Raw genomic sequence first — 23,056 nt, 5'->3', positions numbered from 1 at the left:
TGAGTGAGGACAGAGAGAGATAGAGAGAGAGAGAGAGATTTGGAGATCAGGGTTTAACTTTCTGAATATTAACTTTACATGTTCACACATTTTCTAACCACATACCTTTTTAAAATGTATCAGCTCTATAAATTCATATTATCCTAATATTATCCTTTCAATAATAACTAAAGTACATTCAATGAGGACACAAGGTGAGTTTTTGAGTTTAGTATTATAGTGTCATACTGTCAATCCACTCAAACCACTTAGATGAAATGTTTCTGTGAGCCAAATGATGAGTCACAAACTCAACTTCAAAAATGTTACCTGTTGATATCATAAAATAAAGTGTATATGTTCTAATGAAAGGTAACTGCATGTAAATATTGTACCTTTAACTTAAGAGCTTTAATTACTTGTTGCTTTGCATATTTAGTTAGATTTCACCTATATCATGGTGCTACCATCACCAGCTACTAGATTAAAATGCTGCATCAATAATAATAATAATATAATCTAGTAATATAACACTGAGCCATTCTGAATATTTATATTTTTGATTTTGACTTATTTTGTTGATATTAATGTAGGCTACCAATTTTTTTTTACTTGGAACTGAGTATATGTAGCTTACATTGTAATATTACTTTTACTTCAGGAAGGTATCTGCATATTTCTTAAACCATGCAAAATATGAACTATGTGCAAAATCATAAAACTGGCACAGTGTGAAATTAGTTTTAAAAGGTAGAAGAGTGAAGGAAGAAGAAATAGAAGAAGGGAACCGATAAAATAGAGGAAATGTTTCAATTGAAAACATTACTTTTGCTAAAACATGGCCTGCTGGTACCTTATGATTATGCAATATACTGTTTGTCCACTAAGTGGCGCTAAAGAGAAGCCAGTCATGGTCACATGACTACAACAAAACGACACTTCCCTACGACATCCATGCAGCCTCTTGTTGGTGTTTCCAATGCAGTTAATTGTGGACAATATAACCATATTGTAGACGTATAAATGACTTAGGTACAGTTGTGCACGTTTAAATAACGCCAATATGTCAGAGAGGCACCGCGCGCTGCCGCCATGGATGTCAAAGAAGGAGGAGAAAGTGAAGGAAAAGGAGCCGCTGAAGACCAGGAGGAAACGGAAAGCTGCAAGGTAGTCAACGTTAGAAAGAAAGTCTGGATTTTAAGCTTCAGTTAAAGGTTGATAAGTTAATAAGATTCGCACTTGCTTGTTTTCAGGGCTGCTTTCTACTGTATGAACGAGAAAGAGCTGGTTGAAGCTGCTGTTTCATATCTGGCCAACTGTGCTCGCGAGGATCACGTTGCTCTCCTCACTGATCAAAAGGTGGCGCTGTTTACTCTCTTTTTTAACCTTTTAAAAGCTTTCAATACTGATAAAACTGCTTTGAAAGACCCAACTATTGATTTACAGTTATTGATATACTGGGGTAACAAAAGAATACATAATATATGGAAATTAAGTGACTGATCTCATACAAACAGGTATCTAAAAATGTAATGTTAATGTATCATGGGAACATCTTAATACATTTAGATCTTAGTACAAACTTTTGACACCTACATGGATATTTAAAACATCTTGTTCACTAGTATACCTAAATGTACAGTGTATAAGTTAAAGGTGCAATGTGTAGAATTTAGTGGCATCTAGTGGAACAGACTTTGCAGAAATGGAATATAATATCATATAAGTATGTTTTAATCAGTGTATAATTACATGAAAATAAGAATTGTTGTGTTTTCATTACCTTAGAATGAGCCCTTTATATCTACATAGGGAGCAGGTCCTCTTCCACAAAGTCTGCCATGTTGGACTACCATGTGTCTACAGTAGCCCAGAACGGACAAACCAAACACTGGCTCTAGAGAGGGGCCTTTCACATTTTTCACGAGTTTCACAGGCACCATAGGTTTAATCTCGCGAGACCAGACATCATAGCTCTCTTTACATTTTGTAAAGAACACATCTTACCAGCAATGAGGCTGTCACCCCATTCGTCTCCGTAGTGAACTGCATGTCACTGCCCCAAGGGCTGCTCTAAAGACTTTGGATTGGTTCTGCAGTGCAGGGTTTTTTAAACTCTAATTGTTTCCAACTGGTTTTAAAAACGAAACCTGGGAGATTGTCCTCAGTCTCTATGAGCAGAGCATTTAGAGACTGACCTGTGAGTCAGTGTGTGTGTAGGTTCTCCTACACGCTTGGAAGGGGAGGAGGAGGGGAGGGGTATTCAGTTGGCTGCAAATTCTGTAAACTCACACTAGATGACACTGAATCTTCCACACTGGTCTTTTTTTTTTTTAAAAAAGTATACTTTTAATAATATGTCACACCATTTTTCATTGTAGATGTAAAATGCATGTTATTCCTCATAGCAGTGATCAAAACTTGAGTGACTGCCCTTTCCCCACAGGTTGAAGACAAGACAGGAGACACCATCGTGAAGATGAGTGTGAAAACTGCTGCTTCAAAGTCAATAACAAAGCCGGTGATAGAGGCTTCAGAGGAGGAGTCCTCAGACTGCGGCGATGACCAGGAGTCAACGTATGTTTCAGAAACAGACTTGGACATGACAGAAGTGCAAACAGTGCCATACACCGAGATCCCTCAGCATCAGCGCTCTGAGGGTCAGAGTTCAGGACCAGCTCAGGATCACAGCAGTCTTGTGAGTGCTGGACTGCAGGCTGAGAAAAGAGAGGCGCACTCGCAGAAGCCTGAAGATGCAGTAGAGGACGATGCCCTTCGGCTTGTGCGGGAAATTTTTTTCACCTGATAATGGACTCTGTTGAATTCCACTGAAATGTTTGCACTAAGCCTTGCAAAATGTTTGCACCAAAGGGAAAATCTTAACTTAAAAGGGACTGCTGCAAAATTTAAGAATTCACATAACAGTGAAAGCAATACTAGCTGCAAACTGGAGAACCAACCCTTTAATTTGTGATGTCACTTGGATGTAAAATTTCAAAGCTCCTGCACTGAAATGAGGCGTATATTCTGGTGTATGTTCAAATGACGGCATCTAAACCGCATTTTGGTAGGACAGCTCAATTTAGCATCTTACATAGTGGCATCACAAAGTCTGCAGCCTGTTCAGCTATGTCTTTTACACCCCACTGTATCACAAATGTATCAGTTTCTGTTTGATTAAAACTGTGCTGGGACACTGAGCTAACATGAGTTCTTTAAAATGTTGCAATTTAATCATCCTTACACAGTTAACATGGTGTTCTGTGTTCAGATTTCAGATTAGATATGTTACTACGAGTGTTTGAGAGGAAGATTTAAAAAGAAATCCAGGACACTTTGTGGTTGATAGAAGTGAGTAAAAGCTGAATCTTTGCTACTGAATGTGACACTGACATTAACTGTGGTAGTTTTACAGCCTACATCCTCACAGAGGTTTAGTGATTCAACCAGAAGACCTAAATTCAAGCACATGTGTAGGCAGCCACTTTGTTTGCTCAAGTTTTAATGAGCAATTCTCTGACATTCCTATCAGTTCACTGTCCACTATACTGTAGCTGTACCTCTGGCCTCTTTGCATGAGGGCGAACAAAAGGGGAATTTCCTTACAGCAAGCGGGGTCAGTGAAGCAGCTGCAGGTTTTCTCTTGTTGACACCGCAGGTTAAAGCCTTAACCCGTGTCTAGACAGCGTGAGCAGCATGTCAGCAGAGCAGCAGCAAGTGCTCCGTCTGTGTGCCTTCACTGGTGGCGTTCAGGTGCAGTGTTGAGCGTAGGTCATCCGCGTGTTGGAAGTCTCCGAGCCCAATATGCATGACCGTAGTGACATGCATAAAACATAGGGAAAATGGACTTGAAGCGTAAATGAATGCTTCAGGTCACAGTTACGCCTGTGAGATGCTAGCCTGCATGGAGCCAGTGCAGACATCTCCATAGATTAAAGTAAGAGTGTATCTATTGCGTGTGACATACTCGTGAAAAACGCGTCTGACACTCTTGCTGTTTAGACACGGTTACACTGACATTGAACTGTTAGATCATAGAACATACATTTTACACATTACATAATATTTATTCTAATGTGAATTTATGTTCACTGGACATTTTAGTTAACTTTTGCCACTTTAATAAATGATGAAGTAGTAGTCATTTGTATGTACTTTCTTTTAATATACACAAAAACATTTGGAATATGTTTTTTGTCCTTGGAACAAGCTGTATAAAAAACTGCTTGTGTGAACTCCAGCTGTCAGCACCAACTCCATTAGTCTTCTAGCTTTTTATACAATTTAAACTCATAAGCACCTATCCAACAGCTGCACATATCAGAGAAAACAAACCATATTTCTGGGTTTTAGTGAGATATTTACCTACATGGCTGTTGTTTTCTTAAACCAGTTTGTCTAGATTTCAAGAACACTGTTACAACACGCAGGAGCAACTACAGTATGCTCCAGCAGATTTAACCAAAGAGAGGTACACTGAAATACAGTCTGGGTTATCTATTATAATTCTTTGATTTGGCTACTGTTAAGTGAAAACATATACAAGAAAACTTAACAAAATTTAGACCCATCTATTCCCAGTCAGATGTTAGCCTCCTCCCTGACACACGAGTCAGCACTGTTGTGATGGTTAGCTGAACCTGCACGCACACACAGGTGTAGAACGAGAGGGTCATGTCTTCCCAGCTCACATGCGACTGATAGAGAAGCAAAAAGGCAATAATAGCAGTCAGGATGAGTAGGCTTGATGCAGCCTGGCAGGCCATGCTGACCCAGAGTGCTGCTCTGTCTTTGGCGTAGGCTGCTAACAGCATGGACAGCAGTGCAAAGGCCACAAGCACCACTGGAACATATAAGCCAAGGGTAACTATTGTTGAGAGGATGCAGCTGTAGTTGTACCACCTGTAGCAGAATAGACCACCATGTTGATGTGTTACATTGAGGTAAGAGGGGTCGATGAGGGCTTCGGAGGAGAGGATGAACACACCATTGAAGACCATCAGGGAGGTTAACATCTGAATGAAGATGAGCAGGAGAAACATCGAAATCCAAATGGAGCAACACGTGGGGCTCCTCAGAGAGAGAGCAGCCATAACTGAAGCCCTGTCAGGCCATGTGACCTCAAACCTATAGATTTAATATTCATATTGACAGAAATGAATACAAACCATTTAGAAAAGTAATCGAATATAGTGTTTGTTCATATATACAGAAAACAAGCATTTCGTTGACAAAATTGCCTACAAATTCTATATTTCTGCATATTTCTGCAAGAATCAGCTTTCAATGGGATGGTTGTCAACTTCTCAGCATAACACACTAGTACTTCCCCAATGGTTTAATGTACAACCATCAGCAGATCAGTATTTTTGCTTTCATATCCTTCTACTTTCTATCATTTTACTTTCCATCTATCATTAGGATATTTAAATTATACACTGATTAACACTTAAATCACCAGATTTAATTAAAGATGTCTAGTGACCATTTAAACATTTTCAATCAATTTCAAAATGTCAATTGGTGATCATTTAAAAACTGCAGTGAAGATTTAGCTGGTTTTTCAAGTAGTATATAAACTGATTCATGGCTGGATGTAAAGTTTGACTGAGTAAAGACAAATTTGTAGTTTAATTATATGTTGTCTACTCACCTTTGTTATCTGAGAGGCAAAAAAAAGAAACGAAGCCAATCAGCTTCAGGAAGTGCAGTTGTCTGGGGTTTGGCACGCACGTGAACGCGCACGACGCGCAGCAGCGTCTCCGCAGAGCTGTGCTCCGCTGCAGCGCGCTGCCACAGACACTTTGACGTGCGGACTTCTCCAAGTCGAGACCAGCTCTAACTTTATCTACTTTCACTGCACCGCAAAAAGATTCAAAAGGTTAGTTACACATTGGTTATGGTTATCCATTAAGAACTGCACGTTATAACCTGAATTATTTTTACTTCTGTGCACTTTGGACAGTTTTAACAGTTTGTTCAGCACGAGAGGGAGGCGGGGTCCTCTGCAAGAGTTTCTTTGTTCGATTTGCTTTGACCAGCAATTAATGACAATTGGTACAAAAGACACTTTTGAATTTGATTCTAATTGGGTTATTTGTCATGTTATTGTGATAAAATGTGTTTGGACAGCATGAGATGCGGGTATGCAGGGTGTGATAGTCAGACAAGACAGCTGCAACAAGGTGTGGTTGTTTTATAGAATAATTAGAAAAAACAATAACAGCAACAACAAAGGAAAGCACGAAACATAATTTTCCTTTCAGGAGGGTGTAAAGCATTAAGGCTAAGTGGTAGACGCGTTTCCAGTGCGCATGTCTAAACTCGTCCAGATTTGATTTCTCATGAAATTGAGACATAAGCATGCAATGAACAGCAAGCAAGCAAACAAATGCTTTAATTGATCTTTGTGCTCCCAATAAACATAAACTGTACCGAGACGATCATCTCCGGAGTCTTTAGACACACTGTAGCACATGTTGTCCGGGATGAGCACAAGAGTACATAGTGTACCAAAACACTCAAGCTTGAATATTTTTGGTCAACCAGTTTGGTAAATCTTGAGGACTTAAAGGAAGTCTCTCTATTCACTATTTATTGTTACTGTTACTTTGAACATTGCATATTCATGAATTTGGAAGAAAAACACAATACAACGTACAGTGCCTGCAGCAACAGGCATTTTATGTAATATTGAGGTGACAGTGTTTAAGCTGACTTCTAACCACTTAAAGAATAGAATTTGTTAAAATAACATTATCATAAGTAGAGATGCACTGATACATTACTGATATTGGATATTGGTCCAATACTGACTCAGATAGCTGGATCGGGTATTGGATACCATTATTTTAATAAATAAAAATTCAGTAAATTTATATCTATGTGTTTATTTGCTACATTTTATTAATTAAACACTGGTATCAGATTGGTACTCGGTATTGTTTGATACCCAAAGCCCACGTATCAGTATTGGTATCAGGACTGAAAAAGTGGAATCAGTGCATCCCTAATTATAATTTAAAATATTGATCTGACCTTTGGATATACTACCCAGATTCAGGAATTTATTTTTAGAGCTGCAATAATCTGCGGCACTAAAAATGCAGAGTTCAAGCTTTCTAAATGTGGAGCTTTTTTTTCTTATTTTGAAATTCTGTACAGGTTCATCATGGGAAACAGGTTCAGCAGAAGGCGGAATGTCTCAATCAATAGTGCTGAAACTGCTGTCACTGCAGAGGAGCCAGCGACTACACAACCAGGAGGAGACTCTGGGATGACAGCGACTCAGGAGGCTGTTAAGACAGAGAATCTAGATGTGGTGGTGGGGAAGGAAGTTACACCAGTGGCATGTTTACCCACTGAAGAATGTGTATCAGAGTGTAAAGAGGCAGAGGCCCCTGCTTCAGCCCCACTGAATGATGCTGAACCAGAGCCTGAGGCAAAGGAAACCCCAGCTCCAGTTCAACCTGAGCCTTTGGTCTCAGTCAGCACACCCTCACCTCCAGAACCAGAGCCTGTTGCTGCAGAACCAACCTCAGATCCACAGGTAGATGTTGAGGCTGTCCCCGAGCCCATCTCTGAGCCAGTACCAGCTCCAGCTGAGGCTCTGGAGCAGGAGGCAGACATGCTTACCCAGGAGTCTCTCCCTGAGCCAATGATCTCTCCACCCCCTTTGGTCGACCTGGGTGCCCCTGATGTAACTCCCCAACTTATCGACACTCCCATCTCTGTCCCAGTCAATGCAGACGAGCCCTCAGACATCCCAGCTGTGGAGGAATTCCAAGACGGCGCTGAGGCTGTGGTGATTTCCACTCTTGAGCCAGAAAAGTCTGAAGAAACAACAGAATCTCTGGAAGAGCCGATAGAGGCGGAGGCTGCAGGGAACTTGGAGCAGATTGTGAGTGATGTCAACGAGGAAAGCGTTAGTGGACTCCTAAAGCACTTAGAGCTGACAGGAAATGACCTTGTCACTGACCTCATTCACAGTGATGTCAAGATCCCAGATGACACTCCCATCGTAGACATAAGCACCCCAACTGAGCTGATGTGAGCCCAAGGAAGAGGATTCATGAAAGAAGTGAACGGATATTTTCTGTGAAACCCCCCCTAAGCCCTTCACATGAACGAATCATGGACACAATGTTTTTTCTCTCAACTTAAGTGGCCTGATAAAGGCAAAGCTTTCCTCTCTTTTAACTCTGTATATTTTTTGTGGTGCAAAATGAACTCTGGAACAAAGTGTCTTGTCTGTTTCCACACTAAACTACATATTAATACATTTATGATTTTTGATACTTTTATGCAGCCAGAAGGTGTGTGGGTGAGGAGTAAAGGAACTTAAACAGCACAGTGGCTACTAGTGTACTTAAGTGCATTGTTGGACAACAGAGATATTCCTCTATGCAAATTCACCAAACAGAATTTTCTTTAAGGAAAAGTGCCATTGCTATATTAAAACCCCATACAGAAAGATTGAAATGTGAAATTATTTTTTTTTTTAATTTTCATGATTATTATGTACAAAGGGGAAAGTCTAAGCTTTTTGAAGTGGATATGTGAGTGTAAAGTTAATACAAAAAGACAGGCAAGGGACACTAGCAATGCAACCAAAGATGGAAACACGATACGCATAACACTCTAAAGCAGGACAAAAGTGTCCAGTAAACATGTATGAGTCAACATACTCATGTTTGGACTTTACAATGTTCCTCTAGCAGAAGCAGAGGATGATTTTTAATTATTGGCTTGCTTGTGAAAATAAAAATAATATTCCACATGTGTTATGGTCATGCTCTGTTTGTTTTGTTTTTTCAACCAGAAGAAATATTAGTTTACATAAAGAGTTACTGAGAAGATCTGAGGCACCCAAGAGGGTAACAAATTTAAAAAGTCTTTAGTACTTCAAGGCTACTTAGTCATAGTTCAAAACATGCCTACGCATTTCTGCCATTAAGGCCTTCATCAGCGCAAGTACAAAATGGTCACGTTTAGGCTGCTTCGTATATATGTTGGCGAGTAGTCACATGATCAGTATGGAAAAGTAGTAGTCACATGATTAATGTAGATAGGTAAAGCCATATGACAGACACAGATCAGCAGAGGAAACCACACATTTAAACATTTACATAATGTCATGACAAAAACAGCACTAAACTATATATATATATATATATATAAAAAAATATATATATATATATATATATATATATATATATATATATATATATTTTTTTTTTTTTTTAATTTTAAATCCAAATTTTTAAGTTTTCAGTACACACAAGCAAGACGGCACATGATGCTGTTTAAAGAACCCAGATGTCTAAATCAAAGACAATTACTGAGAAGGAGAGAAGTCAAGTTCCCCATTCAAACCGGGGTATTGTATAGCTTTCAGTGTATATATCCAAAACGATTCTCTTTGTAAGAGCCTCTTTAATCTGTCTCCACCCCTTATTGAGTTTACTATACGGCCTGATATCTTTAGAGAGCTGCAGCTGCTGTGGTAAGCCTCTTTGTAATGTAGAGCATATTGAGGGTTGCTAGTTCTTAAAGCATGTTTATGTTCAGCCAATCTTGCCTTCAGTTTGCGCTTTGTTCTCCCAGTATAAAAACAACCAATATAAAGAGGCAAGATTGTCTTTGATTTAGGCATCTGGGTTCTTTGAACAGTGTCATGTAGTTTATTGCTGTTTTTTGCCTTGATATTATGTAAATGTTTAGATGTGTGGTTTTCTGTGCTGCTGTCTGTCATGTGACTTTACCTGTCTACATTAATCACGTGACTACTTGCCAACATATATAGGAAGCAGCCTAAAGGCGACCATTTTGTACTTGCCCTGATGAAGGCCTTAATGGCAGAAATGCGTAGGCATGTTTTTAACTATAACTAAGTAGCCATGAAGTATTAAAGGCTTTTTAAATTTATTGCCCTTGAGTGCCTCAGATCTTTTCAATAAGTCTAGACTAGTAGGATCCCTAAACTGAACAGCACTAGAGGAATACCTTTCTACACCCAAGCAGCACTCCATGCATGTTTTTTGACTGATTAGTTTACATATGTTGAGGTGTTCAGAAATGTAAATGAGGGTAAATTAGCAGATCAAGATAACAAGTTAGCGTGCTACTTAACATTAGCTGTGACACCACAAAGTTTCAGATGCCATGCCATTACTTGGAATGTAGAATGTGATTTAGCTGGCCTAAAAGATAAAAGCAGACCATGGATCTGTTTAATGCACATATTGGAGGAATTCGAGCGTTCTCCATTGCAAATCATTTTAAGCAACATACCAGAACATGTATGGGACACAGCGCATACATAGAGAAATGAAATTCCAGCCAACACAGCACAGATCATGTAAGAGAGACAGTGCCTTCTCACAGTCTTGTGGGAGAGAGGACGAGAAGGGGAGGGAGGAGAAGGGGGAGAGACGAGGCCACATTCTTTCCAGAGGAAGGAGGTTTTCGGGGGGCCTGGGTCAAAAGTCTTCAGTGTGACTGTGTTTCAGTCCATGAGAAATCTGCTCCTCACATGCCTCTCCCACCACACTCTCCCTGCCCTCACTGCATTGCTATCTTAACATCTTGACAAACGCAGTCAGTGGATTGGTATGAGAGACCACTTCTGCCTGCCTAAAACTGAAAAATAACTATTAGCTTTGCCAATCTGACAGGAATACCACCTAATGAAGGGAAGAATATTCTGCGTTATAATGGAGATGTACAACTACTCCATTTAACTTGCTTTTCCACAAGACAATATAATCTGTGTCAGAGGATGACTGTGGTGCACCGCTTATGTCTTTTCCAGTTCCATAATCCATAATCATATTTAGGTTTGCTTCCAGAAAACATTTTGTCTCGTCCAGCCACACCTAACTGTAACAGCCTACGCCTCAGGGCATGGCAAACGGGTAAGTCCCATGGTTTTGGCAACACAGCGATGAGTCCCCCTGGAGTGGGAGAGGCACTCTTTAGACAGTGATCTCAGTCAAACTAGCCTTTAGTAAAGCATACTGTAAAAAGACTGAACTGCTTCATGATGCACATAGAGAATAGATAAGCAGCATGATTTGCACTATTTGCGATTCCTGTCATACCAGAGGCTTTCAGCTCAATAAACAAGACTGCTGGACTTGAGTCCCTCCTCTCCTTGTTGATTTCCTGTCTCTCTATGGACTCTGATGGTCAAAGCAGAAAAACTAAGAAAACAAAACTTGGTATTTGCCTCTGTGACACCCATATGTCAAGGAAGTAACACAAATACAAAAGCTGGATGTTTTTGTGGGGGAGGGAGGGAGGGGGGTGTTGGCATCTTATGCCTTTGTTAGATAGTGCCAGTAGAGAGATGCAGCAGAGGGCCCAGCAGGACTCGAACTAGGGGCTTTGCAGTTCATGGTCTGTGTCTCTATAACTCACTTTTATGTTGTAGCACATTACTGCTGAACTGGACATTACCGGACTCTGGGTGAAATCACATCTGTTAACACAGGCCATGCCAATTTTCAAATATTTCCAAAGTTTCTAGTGTTATCAAAATTGGTGCACAGCAGATCTGACCAGACCTAAAAATATATACAGAATCAGTATAAATGGTTGAGACTGAGCCTTTTTCCCACCATAATTGATTTACAGATTGCGCTGTTGCAATGAAATCTGGCAGATGTACATGTGACAGAAACAAAACAATTTCTGCTCAATGTGGTGATGATTCATCAGTAAGTAGTGCCATGACAAAATGAGGACTTTACAACAGCAGTTACTCAAAGGATGTACATCCGATTCACCCAAAATCTGGCACAATTTATCCTTCCAAACAGTTCCAGATTTAGTCTCCCACAAACATGGTCCCAAGTGGCATTCTCTCCTATGAACATTGACATGATTCACAACTGTTGCTTGCAGCTAAACTTAAAATCTAAAAAGTTGACTGTTTGCAGGAAATCATATACAAATCTGTTTAAAGGACATGTACAGAGAAGACACTGACACAGAAAGTCAAACCTGTTTTAATATAGAACAAAAGCAAACAATCAACAATAACTGCCAAAGAACGTAAAAGTGCTGCAGAACTATTTTTAATACATGGCAAACTCTGTACAAAGGAGTGAATATAAAATACATACTAAGACTACAACATATTACATGTAAGTTAATGTAATGTATGCTGCTTTGGATTATTTTACAATCAACGCAGTGTGGAACTGGGTAGAACAAAGGCCTTTTAGATCAATCAAAGCTGTTAATTTACAGCTGGTCCAGGATCTCAGGACCAGGATTATGCACAGCCAGCATCCTAGGGTTTACGTTTCTAAATGCAAAAAATAAGACATGTCAGTCAAGCAGGTAATTTCAATGCAATTTGACAGTTTTGAGAAAACAACTACCTTATTTTCTTACCATTAGCCGCCTGTATTTCTTGGCCAGGTCAACATTGGTGCGTCCAGGTTGGAAGGGGTATGACCACAAGATAGAGTTCCAGGAGAAGCCATATTTCTTCACTCCGCACAGTAGGTAATGCAGCTCCTCACAGCTGAAGTCTTTCCGCTTCCTTCGCTAATAACAATAACAAGAAAGGCAGAAGAGAAAAAAATTCAGCAAAGAGCAGACAGTCTGTCAGATGGGAAAGAGAGTTTGCTTAATGGGAGAAACCACAGGTGCATGGATGCATGCTGGACATGATTAGAGTACCTGTTGTCCCTCTTTTTTAATATTAATCACACATGGCCAAGTTACTAAGTATGGACAAGAAAGGACAAACTCTTGTGGTAAATATTTTACATAAAGCGGAAGAAAGTGCATACAAGTTCAGAGAATGAATTAGGACTTGATAGGAAAATATGTGCTTGCAAAACATCCACTTTTCATTTAGTTATTCCTTTTCAAAACCATCTACTGTCATACGTCACTACATGTACTGTTTTTGTGAATAATGTTACTAGACCATACTGGCGGTTTTGCACATTTTAGCCCATTACCTACAAATTACATTAAAGGTGCAGTGTGCAGGTTTTAGTGTCATCTAGCAGTGAGATTGCAACCAAATGAATACCCCTCCCCTCCTCTTCCAAGTGTGTAGGAGAACCTGCGGTGGCCTCGAAACTCACAAAAAACACCAAAGGCCCTCTTTAGAGCCAGCGTTTGGTTTGTCTGTTCTGGGCTCCTGTAGAAACATGGTGGGCTCTGTGGAAGGGGACCCACTACCTATGTAGATATAAGGGGCTCATTCTAAGGTAATGAAAACACAACAATTATTTTCAGGTGATTATACGCTAACTAAAACATGCTTATGAATATTATATTCCATTTCTGCCAAGTCCGTTCCGCTAGATGCCACTAAATTCTACACACTGAACCTTTAATTACTCCCAGTCATTCTCAAAGGCATATCAAATATTTTTAAACTGATTTCCCACCTTCAAGGCAGCGATTGGTTTCAATTTGTTTCAGTACACTATGAAAATCAATTTGTAGAAACTTGACATCTGATGTTGTGTCATGTCTATTTTTGTAGTTACTGCAGTGCTCAGCAGCTGCACGTTTTTAAAAATCTCCCTGCTGTTGTGTTCGAGGACACTCTGACAACTCAGCTGCTGACTAGCAACTTTTTATAATACATTTCAAGACACATTCATATTGTTTTCAGATCCTACATAAATAAATAAATAAATGCTGCCAGTTGTTCATTTTAAGAGATTATCTCAAGCAAAGTTTGAGTTGATTTTTTTATTGCACTGAAAATAACTGACATTTTGGAGATAATTGGCAAAAACAAGCAAAACCACTATAATCCTTAAACATTTATCTTTTTATACGTTAGGTAATGGCTGCATTTGTACTAGCTTGAAGAGATGCTGCACCAATAACCTACAGTATGTATTAAAAAGCTGATACCTTATGGCATCCATTGCTAACAAATTCTTTTCCAGTTCTGTAATTGTATGGTCCCATATTCAAATTTTGTTTCTTTGTGGCTTGGATTTCACAATTTTGCATCAGTGCAAGCGTTTGCAAAATGCACTGGCAGTAATAAGAGGAAGCAGAACTAAATGACTCTCAAGAATTGGGTAATTTGAAACTCATTTTCTGGTAACTGATTCTCAAATTTCATTGCTACTCTTCACTTCACATTTCTTCCCTTTATTCCTCAAATATTTTTTACCTCTTCAATGAACTGCAGTATACTGTCATGGCATTAAAAAACTGTGGGAAAACATTGCAGGCAATGTAAACATCAACAGATACATTTTTGACAGAAAATATTATTTCAAACTCTTACACTGGAACAAGACTCTCTGCTAGCCTTTGGCTGTTCATCTAGTGCATGATTACTCTCTCCTCTTCCTTCTGTATTTGAGAGATGATAACAGTCTGAGTTTGTGTGCGTCTGTGAGGTTTTACATCTCATTCTACTACTCAAACAGACATTAACTGACCTCAGATTAAATATACAGAGTGAAAAAACATACTCCTCATTAGAGCTATATTACATCACCTGTCAGGGCTAATACAGCTGCTGTACAAGCGAGAAAGCAGAAAGAGAAGAACAACTGATAAAGGAAGAGGAGGCAAGTCAATAAAATAATAGGGGAAAAATAAGTCAGAAAAAGCTTAACAGAGGGAAGAAGAAACAAGTGGAAAAACATCTGTACTGGGCAGAGAAAGAATGAAAATGTCTACGGTGCAATGGAAGAAAAAATATAGTGTGGACTTTGAGTATTTCACACAAAGTGAGCACTGGAAAATACATTTGGCTGAGAAGTATAAAGACACAGAAATCTCTCCATAACAGCACATAAAGAAGGTTGATGCTGGACTGCACTCCACAACTGTGTTGTAACACAATAGTTTTTTAGGCTACACAGTGGGCAAAGTTAATCGGAAGAGAAAAAGGAGGTAGTGGCAAATATTGCAACATATATATGTATATATGTGTGTGCGTATCTTTAACAAATAGTACATGTAGTGTAGTGCACGTAAGGTAAGTACAAAAAATACGAAATAATATCGAATAGAGTAAAATGCTTTTCCTTTCAACACATCTCACTGCTATAGCACAAACGCATTGGAACACACCCTTTCAATCTCTCTCCCTCACTCACTCATTCACACCCACAGACACTCACTCACACACACACACACACACACACACACACACACACACACACACACACACACACACACACACACACACTGTGTTACACAGAGTGTGAAACAGCTTAATACAGCTGTGCTGCTCTGAACCAGCTCTGGCCTGCACTGTGAGAACACTGGCTGCAGTTCAACATTCCTTCTGTTCTTTGGTTCGTCTGCTGCCAAGAACACACTGCCGAGGACAGCTCCCACCACAGGCTCTCAATAATGACATTCACACACACACTTAAAAGTAATCTACTGTAAATAACCATATCTGATATATCTACCTTGAGGCAGATGAGGCCTGTTCAGGGGAGCCAAGCGTAAACCTGAGAGAGTGATAGTAACAATGCTGTTGAATACGCCAAATGTGAAAGAAAACAAACAGTAAATGATATGTCGCTGCTGTAATATCACATACATACCAAATGTCTCCATTTTAGCTCCTGTGTGCAGTGGGGTCAAAGTTATGCCTGTGGTAGGTGGAAGTAGAAATGACAAATTACACATTTACAAATATTGTCAGCGTGTCGGCACAGAAAGAATATACCTGTAAACCCTTTGTTTTCAGGAACACCTTTTATGATATCATCGGTGATAATGGATAGACTTGGCTTGCATTGTGGCTTGGCTTGAATTACTGCATTGCATAATATTGCTTTATGATTTATTGTTGCCTTGTTATATCTAGGCAGGTTCATTTTCATTGTCATTTAAGATATGATTATGCTATAGAACTGTATAAACATTCACTTAATGTATCATCCTTACTGTTGTATTTCTTCCAGTGGTGTTCTTGCTGGGAGCTCTTGGCTTGCCCAGTTCCTTTACGCATGGGAGTCAGGCAGGCCTCTTTTACAGTGGAGTAGAAATCAGAGTTTTTATAACAGTAGTCAAAGACAATAATGTGTATTCTTACAGAGGTTATAAGGGCAAAGAATTTGAAGTAATGGATAATGAAAACAAAATTGATTGTTCCATAAAAACAGTTTGGAACAACAGCAACATGCATGATGCATGTTTACTGTTTTAAACTTCTCTTATATTTCATCAACTCCAAAGGTTTTAACATTTGTCTTGACTGTGGCAATGCACTGATGCAAGATTAAGTTCAAAGTTTACAAATACAACCTTTTAATGCTATCATTCAATGCATGAGTTAATCACAATAGGTCACAGCACCTAAGACATAGCATGTATTAGGCAGTCTGAAAAGTAGCCCACACCCTAGTTTTATTATTTGCATATTACATTTTCCTGCCAAATGCAGTAGTCATGTAACCCATGCTGCAATAACAGGTTAATCAATGCTAGCCTTCCCAGGTTATAATGAGCCCGGAAACAAAATGTGGAACTTTGCACACATATAATGCTATTCCTGTATCCACTTTTTTTGGTGAGTTCCCTTTAGGTTTTGACCACTCAGTGTTCTCTTACAGTCATACAAAGGGCATTGCAAAGTGAGTAAATGAGTTAACCAATGTACAACACTGTGCTGAACCAGAGTTTTGAATAATTTAATGGTTTTTCTTATAAAACATAAAGAGGGCATACATAGAAGCTGACTTGCAGTGACTGGTCAAGTGACAGCAGCACCAGTCAATTAACACCTGTGGTGAGTAAGCCTAATGGTTGTTCTGGGCCTTTGGAATTGATTTTACTTGGTTAGTGGGTTGTTTTGATATTATATTAAGATGCAAATCCATAATCCTGTCCATGCTTTGAGGACTGTCATGCTGAGACTATCAGTATGGCTTGAATGTACTCTTTGACTAATCAGATTGCAAGGCTGGACCTACAACTGTTGAAAAGATGGATTAAGAGTTTGATTTCAAACATTGAAGTTTCCTACCCTTCCAGTTTTCCCTGCTTCTCTGTGGCTCTGCAGCTGACACTCTCTTAGGTTTTGGGTGTGTCAGCTCTACAGTGTTGTCCTGGTTCTCTCCCTTGAATAGAAGGTTGCAGTGACAAGTCCTGAAGCGTTCTGTGGCCTCTTGAAGAACCGTGTGCATGTCACAGCTGTGATGGCAGGAGCTTAGGAGAGTCGCAAAAGTGCGACTGGTCACCTCTTCAAAGGGCAACACACAACCTGAAGGAGAGAACGAAGAGGATTAACTGCAGTGAATTAACTTATGAAAACACGCTGATGGCTTTACATTGATCTAACTATATGATCCATTAAAGTTTATAAATGATATTTTAATGAATGATATTTTTTGTTTGAGTGGAAAAAACAAAATTTGCTTAAAACAACATATTATACTGACTCATACAATAACTTTGCATGTCTGGGCAAACTTTGTTTTAACTCTGGAGCTGTTTTGGTGATGCACTGGTCCGACTTAGGAACAGGGGATTTTAAAAATGTACTGCTACGATCACCTTGGAAAATAATTACGGGCAAAAGAAGTGACCAAGATTCTCAGGACCAAAACTACCACCACAGCCTACATCTACATAAAACTATACAGCAAAGAATTCTAGTTTATTGTTCATATTAAGTTCATTTCAAATAAAATTGAAAGAGAGTATTATCTGTGCTTGTTTGGGCTTTCAACAGCCATTTCATAACACAAAATGAAAAGCATTTGACAGAGGGGCAGTTTCATGTTCACCTACCTGCACACCGAACATGACAGAGTGAGTGTTCTTCCCCCTCTTCACTCATGTCACTGTCCTGTAACTCTAAACATAAAAACATGTTACTTGAATAAACACAGGGGAAACCACACATCTACTGAATGCAAAAATTCAAGCAAAGACATTGGCGTTCATAATAGCGTGTTAGAGGCATGAAGCTGTGTTTTTTACTGCTCTTACTCTCAGTGCCTTTAATTTCTTGTGGTACATTGCGCCTCAGTGGTACTGGGGGCTTAAACAGTTGACTAAACAAAAAACAAAAGAAAAATTAATTATGAAAGCCATCATTTAATTTGAGCTTATCTAAATAACAAGTAATCAACACTGAAAAACTCCACTAACCTGTCTGCTGTATGTGGCTCTCTTCCTCCCTCTAGTGACCATACATGGGAAGTCTTTAGGGCTCTAGTACCCTTACACACTGTGCACCACACACCCCCTCCACTGGTTTTAGCCCTCTCTTCCTGAGCATTTAAATTGGAGCTCATGTTCCTTATTTCACTGTCATTCTCTTTCACGTTTCTGACAGTTTGAAGTTTACTACTGTTGTCACCCCCTGCTTCTACATGCTTAAGACTGCTGGTCTGTCTATATGCTGAGGGGGCGGTTTTAAAGCTCTCTGTATGCTGCTGCAGAGTCAGAGGCAAGGCTGGAAGAAGAGATGGTTGCCCTAACCCTTCAGTTGAAGTTGGTGGGTGTGTGTCCTTCTGCTCATCCTCAGCCTCCTAAAGATAAACATAACCACAATGCAAAAAATAAGTCATACTGCCACGTGCTGATTAGGCTCTTGGTGATTTGTGTGACTGCATGTCTCACCTTTGCCTGTCTCTTCTCTAGCAGGTCAATCCTGCGCAGTAACTCTCTGGCTGAGCTCCTGAAGCTTTCCATGTTTTTGAGGGGCTTGACATTTTCAACCTCACCTTGTCTCGCTATCAGACCAGGCACTCCCAAGGACATGGCTTCACAGACACAGATAACCAACAAATGACGAGAGCTCCATACTCTAGATTCAACCCACGTATAATTTAATCATTCATTTTCTCTATTCACTTAATCTCTCTTGAGGTTCTGTAGCTCATGATGATGGGCCGGAGTTTATCTAAATATTCATTAGCCAAAAGGCAGATAGAAAGCCTGGCTACCAGCTTACCATTTACACATGATTACAATCATACCTCTGAGCATTTTAGAGTCTCAAATTCAGCCTGCTTGCATCTCAGGAAAGAAATGTACTGAACTAAGTTAAGTAGACTACAACGAAAGGGTTTTGCTGCCTCAAGTCCACAGTGCTACACTGAGCCACCCTGAACGCAGTTTCCATTTAATATTTTCTATCCACTATTTCTATTTAATTTGCAAGAGTAAGGAGGTTTGTTTAAATTATTTAACATGGTGTTGCAATAGTTAAATTCACATTTGCTCAGAATATCAGTAAATGGAGTAACTGCTAAATAACGCAGAGTGATTTCGAAGCCATGATGATGACATTATGGTTTTGAAGTTAACTAATGTAATAATCTTTGAGATTGAAACTGACATTGATATGACATTGTAACACAATGTTATACTCAAAGAGAATATGCTAATCTGTTGCTGTTGGAAAGTTGTTTTTTCCACCAGATACCACGAAGGCTGCCTGTGTTGCTCTTTATGAGAAAAAACCCTCAATAATGGAGTTTAAGAGTATGGTCAACAGTCTTCAAGTCCATCTTACATAATAAACTACAATGATGGTTACAATGTGTTAATGTAGTTGTATTACAATAGTAACAGGACTGCTTTGACTTACTGGCCTGTTTGCAGGTCTGTAATATGAATGTAGCAGCCTTCCTAACCTCCTCACTTGTGTCCTCTGTGAGTAAAGTTATGATGAGTGGCAGGCCTCCGCACTGCACCAGCTGGGACTGGTGGTCCTCTGCAGACAGGAAAAAACATGCAGTTGTGAGAAATACTTGGATAGTGAAAGATGAAGCGATAATCTCAAGGGAAGGAAGACTACTGAATTAGAGCAGTACATGAAAGTCTCTGATAAGTGTTTCAAAAGTAAGTGAGAAACAACACTAGAAGAAAAACATTGATATAAACATAGTCTTACCAGAGGCCTCGGTGCAGTGGCCCAAGGTGAGTAAAACTGAGGGCCTGTCCTTGGGGTCAAGGTTTGGGCTTGCCAGCAGGGAGAGGAGGTGGGAAACTACACCATACTGAGCCAAACCTGAAGCAAGAGTGGCTACAAAGAATAGTAGTGAATGGAGAGACAGTTCAGTTGTTTAGCTGAAAGGTTAATGTGCATGTGTGTGTGTCTGTGAGAGCAATACACACGGTTATCAGTTATGCAAGCTGACAGAGTCTTGCATATTGTGACAGAAAGCTGGCAAGACAACAAGCTTGTCTCTGTCCCAGAAACTAGACGAACCAGTGTAAGAGTGAGAGTTTCCAAACCCCCAAAGGCAGAAAAACTCTCCTGAACACAGGCTGTAAAAACAAATAACAGATGAGAACTAAATAATCTGCATTTCAGTGTCATTTTATATAATTTAAATAAACATAGAAAATCACAAGTTTGGCACAAGCAATTCCACCTCTTAAACTTACAGTTGTTGGCAACTGTCATTGCTATGAAGGAGCATATGGGTTGAAAAACCTCAGTGTGGGGCAGAGAAATCTGCTGAAGCCAGATTTTTATTATGGGAAAAGCTGCAACACAGATACGCTGAGCCTCCTCTGGAACACAAAAGAAAGACATTAGCAAAACCTTTTTTTTAGCTGTTAATCCAGATATAAATGTAATGCAGTATTCTTTGATTTGACCCAAAAGTAGTTGTCAGGATGGTAGGATCCCGAGTACAAAGTAAGGGTTTCACAACTACTCAACTACTACTGCTACTTTTTTACTAATAACCAGGTATCCCAAAATAGTTGTTGGCCAGAGAGTGAGAGAGAGAATATACAGTATACTGCAGTACTGCAAAGTTGAATCGCTTGGTACAAGGCAAAAATACATCAAAGCCATTACCATTCTGAGGGTTGTTGACACATCCACAGAGAGCGCTACACACAGACGCCCAGAGCTGGTAGGTTTGAGTAGCATTAGCTGCTTTCAAAGTAGCCTCTGTAGAGAGGGGGAAAGTGGACCTGCAAAAGTATATGCTGTTAAACTTAGATATATGTGCTTACATGAGTGGGTTTTTTAAATCATTTTTTTTCTGCAGAGCTCTATGAATTTGGCAAGACTTGGTTTGGCTACATAATATTACGGACAATTAACATTTTAAAATACCTGAAGAGGTCCAGCAAAATGTCCAGGCAGTCAGTGGTTTGGGCTAAAGTCTGCCCTGCTCCTGCAATAGCACAGACACATGAGGACCACAAAAGTCTGCTTAACAAAAGCAAGATTATACATTAAATAGAAAGAAAAAATAGAAAATGTCATGTAAAGTCACAAAAGCATGCACATAAATGGGACAGCTGATCCTGTAGCTTTAACTCATGTCAGTGGAGGAGCTTTGATCTTACTGTTGTTGGCTACCAACACAGACAGCAAATAGACAGAAACTCTCTTCTGTGTCAGTGGGGTATCTTCTTTCATCAAACAACCAGCAAGTTCTACAAATGTCTCCTTTCTGCACAGAGAATGTTTGCAGTACACTACCAGAAAGAACAAAGACAATATATTAAATATGTAAAACTGGTATTTACCTTAAAAAAATGCATTTCCATTGCAGTGATATTAATAACAAATGATTGCACACAGGTTTGTTGTACACATATCAAGTGAAAAACACATGCTGCATCTCAATTCAAAGACAATCTACAGATAGTTTATCACTAATATTTGCCCACTTTGAAAGGTCTGACCAAATGCATAATAAGTTTTGATCTCTGTAAGTCTCATTTGGGGAAGAGGTGGAAATTCATCTTAGCTCTCACACTAGGCTTCAGATGCTGCAAAGGAACACAACTTCTCGGACTGCACCCTTCAAAGACTCTGCCCCTGTATTGTATGACATACACATCGACACACCTACCATTGGCCTCTGCTAGAGTGCCAAGCGTAAAGAGTGCAGTCTCCTTAACATCTGAATGAACAATACTGGATTTGGAGAGGTTATACACAAACGCCACACCTCCCATTTCTCTCAGAAGGTCTGCATTATCCTCTGAAATGATGAGAGAGAAGTGAAACAATCAAGTCAAGGCATTATACTCAATAAAAATGACTGTGGGGCTGCATTACAGAATTGGTTGATGTGTGTAGGGGATGGTTAAGGGCAGGGAAATGGTATGTTTCTGTCACTGACGGTTAACCATTACCTCTCTTTTCACAGATTGAGTGAATGGTGAGAAGGGCTTGTTTCTGCAAATCTGGGCATTTCATCTGAAACTTCAGGCACTCAAGCAGCAAACTGAGATCTGTTCTTATAGCTATGAAAGCAGAACCATGAAATCAGCTAGGCATGTTATCCAGACAGACATGCATTTGTAAATGTATTTACATTAGGGACTTCCTTCTAAACATAAATACAGATAGTGCAGATGCGGAGTAAGCATCAGTATTACTTACTGTTACGGCTGCTGGTGCGAACCACCGTCTCACCCATTTCACCCTTGAAATGACTTATTGGCTTTAAAGCCATTAACAAGTGAAAACTCACCTAAGCTAGTTTACAGTCTGGCTAACTTTATATTACAACAATATCTCGTATACCCCACATTTAGCCAATCTAGCATTACATTTTTTCTAAAATTATAAGGACTGCTATTTTTCAGAACTGGCGGAGGCTAAATTTAATTAACTTAAATATGTAACGTTAGCTAGCTTAACTTAACTCCGGCTAAATCAGCTACTCTTTAAAAATGCAATTTTTCGTCAAGTCAATTTTCTAATTTTTGCCTCAGGATAGGAATGCCTCCTAACTCTTACTGACTCTACAAACGTTACTGAACAAGATTAGCTGACGTTAGCCATTATGTTTGTCGTCCAGGTATCATTAACACTAATTGACCTGTAGCTAACCGTCCGCAAACGTTGGAAAGTTGGCGCCCCATGTTACCATAGAAACAAAGAGGGTGTCGCGTTCAAGTCACGTCGGATGGGAGAGCATGAATAAATAAATAGCTAACTTACAGTTGTTGATTGTGTTTATTGAAGAGTAGACAACTGACACATTATATTTGCATACATTGTGTTAACGTTGGGTGTCTAAAACGAAGATTGTCTAATTAAAATCATGCTAGATTTTTTTCATCCTACTTTTCTTCCTTTTCCCAAAAAGCATGAAACTACAACAGTGCCTCCGAT

At 39.5% G+C, this 23,056-nt stretch overlaps 3 protein-coding genes across 5 annotated transcripts; 2 read left to right on the top strand and 1 right to left on the bottom strand.

Moving 5' to 3' along the window:
• Window positions 1-889: 889 nt before the first annotated feature.
• si:ch211-127m7.2 lies at window positions 890-3,179 on the top strand. Its single transcript, XM_042411914.1, has 3 exons — window positions 890-1,146; window positions 1,233-1,338; window positions 2,426-3,179. Exons 1-3 carry the CDS (start codon window positions 1,043-1,045, stop codon window positions 2,783-2,785), a joined length of 570 nt encoding a protein of 189 aa, XP_042267848.1. The 5' UTR covers window positions 890-1,042; the 3' UTR covers window positions 2,786-3,179.
• A 2,468-nt stretch (window positions 3,180-5,647) lies between these two features.
• LOC121897426 (protein TsetseEP-like) lies at window positions 5,648-8,760 on the top strand. The gene is made up of 2 exons (XM_042411915.1): window positions 5,648-5,860; window positions 7,144-8,760. Exon 2 carries the CDS (start codon window positions 7,151-7,153, stop codon window positions 8,030-8,032), a length of 882 nt encoding a protein of 293 aa, XP_042267849.1. The 5' UTR covers window positions 5,648-5,860; window positions 7,144-7,150; the 3' UTR covers window positions 8,033-8,760.
• A 3,214-nt stretch (window positions 8,761-11,974) lies between these two features.
• terb1 (telomere repeat binding bouquet formation protein 1) lies at window positions 11,975-22,970 on the bottom strand. Of its 3 annotated transcripts, none has more exons than XM_042411420.1 (21): window positions 22,883-22,970; window positions 22,069-22,179; window positions 21,783-21,914; window positions 21,271-21,402; window positions 21,035-21,095; window positions 20,771-20,889; window positions 20,350-20,478; window positions 20,077-20,229; window positions 19,853-19,984; window positions 19,547-19,672; window positions 18,574-18,716; window positions 18,100-18,482; window positions 17,938-18,002; window positions 17,737-17,802; window positions 16,970-17,206; window positions 15,889-15,969; window positions 15,543-15,590; window positions 15,405-15,446; window positions 14,261-14,328; window positions 12,382-12,537; window positions 11,975-12,292 (listed from the first exon to the last, which is right to left on the bottom strand). In XM_042411420.1, the coding sequence occupies exons 2-21, from the start codon at window positions 22,130-22,132 to the stop codon at window positions 12,278-12,280; spliced, it is 2,352 nt and encodes a 783-aa protein (XP_042267354.1). In that variant the 5' UTR covers window positions 22,133-22,179; window positions 22,883-22,970; the 3' UTR covers window positions 11,975-12,277. The 3 variants fall into 3 exon arrangements, with proteins under 3 accessions (XP_042267354.1, XP_042267353.1, XP_042267355.1); XM_042411419.1 differs by lacking the exon at window positions 22,883-22,970 and adding an exon at window positions 22,319-22,840; XM_042411421.1 differs by lacking the exons at window positions 11,975-12,292; window positions 14,261-14,328; window positions 22,883-22,970 and adding an exon at window positions 22,319-22,843 and having other exon boundaries at window positions 12,417-12,537.
• Window positions 22,971-23,056: the final 86 nt, after the last annotated feature.

The sequence above is a fragment of the Thunnus maccoyii genome, chromosome 5, assembly GCF_910596095.1.
Source record: "Thunnus maccoyii chromosome 5, fThuMac1.1, whole genome shotgun sequence".
Lineage (NCBI taxonomy): Eukaryota > Metazoa > Chordata > Actinopteri > Scombriformes > Scombridae > Thunnus > Thunnus maccoyii.
The sequence above is the reverse complement of the archived record's forward strand: the minus strand, read 5'-3'. Positions and strand labels throughout refer to the sequence as shown.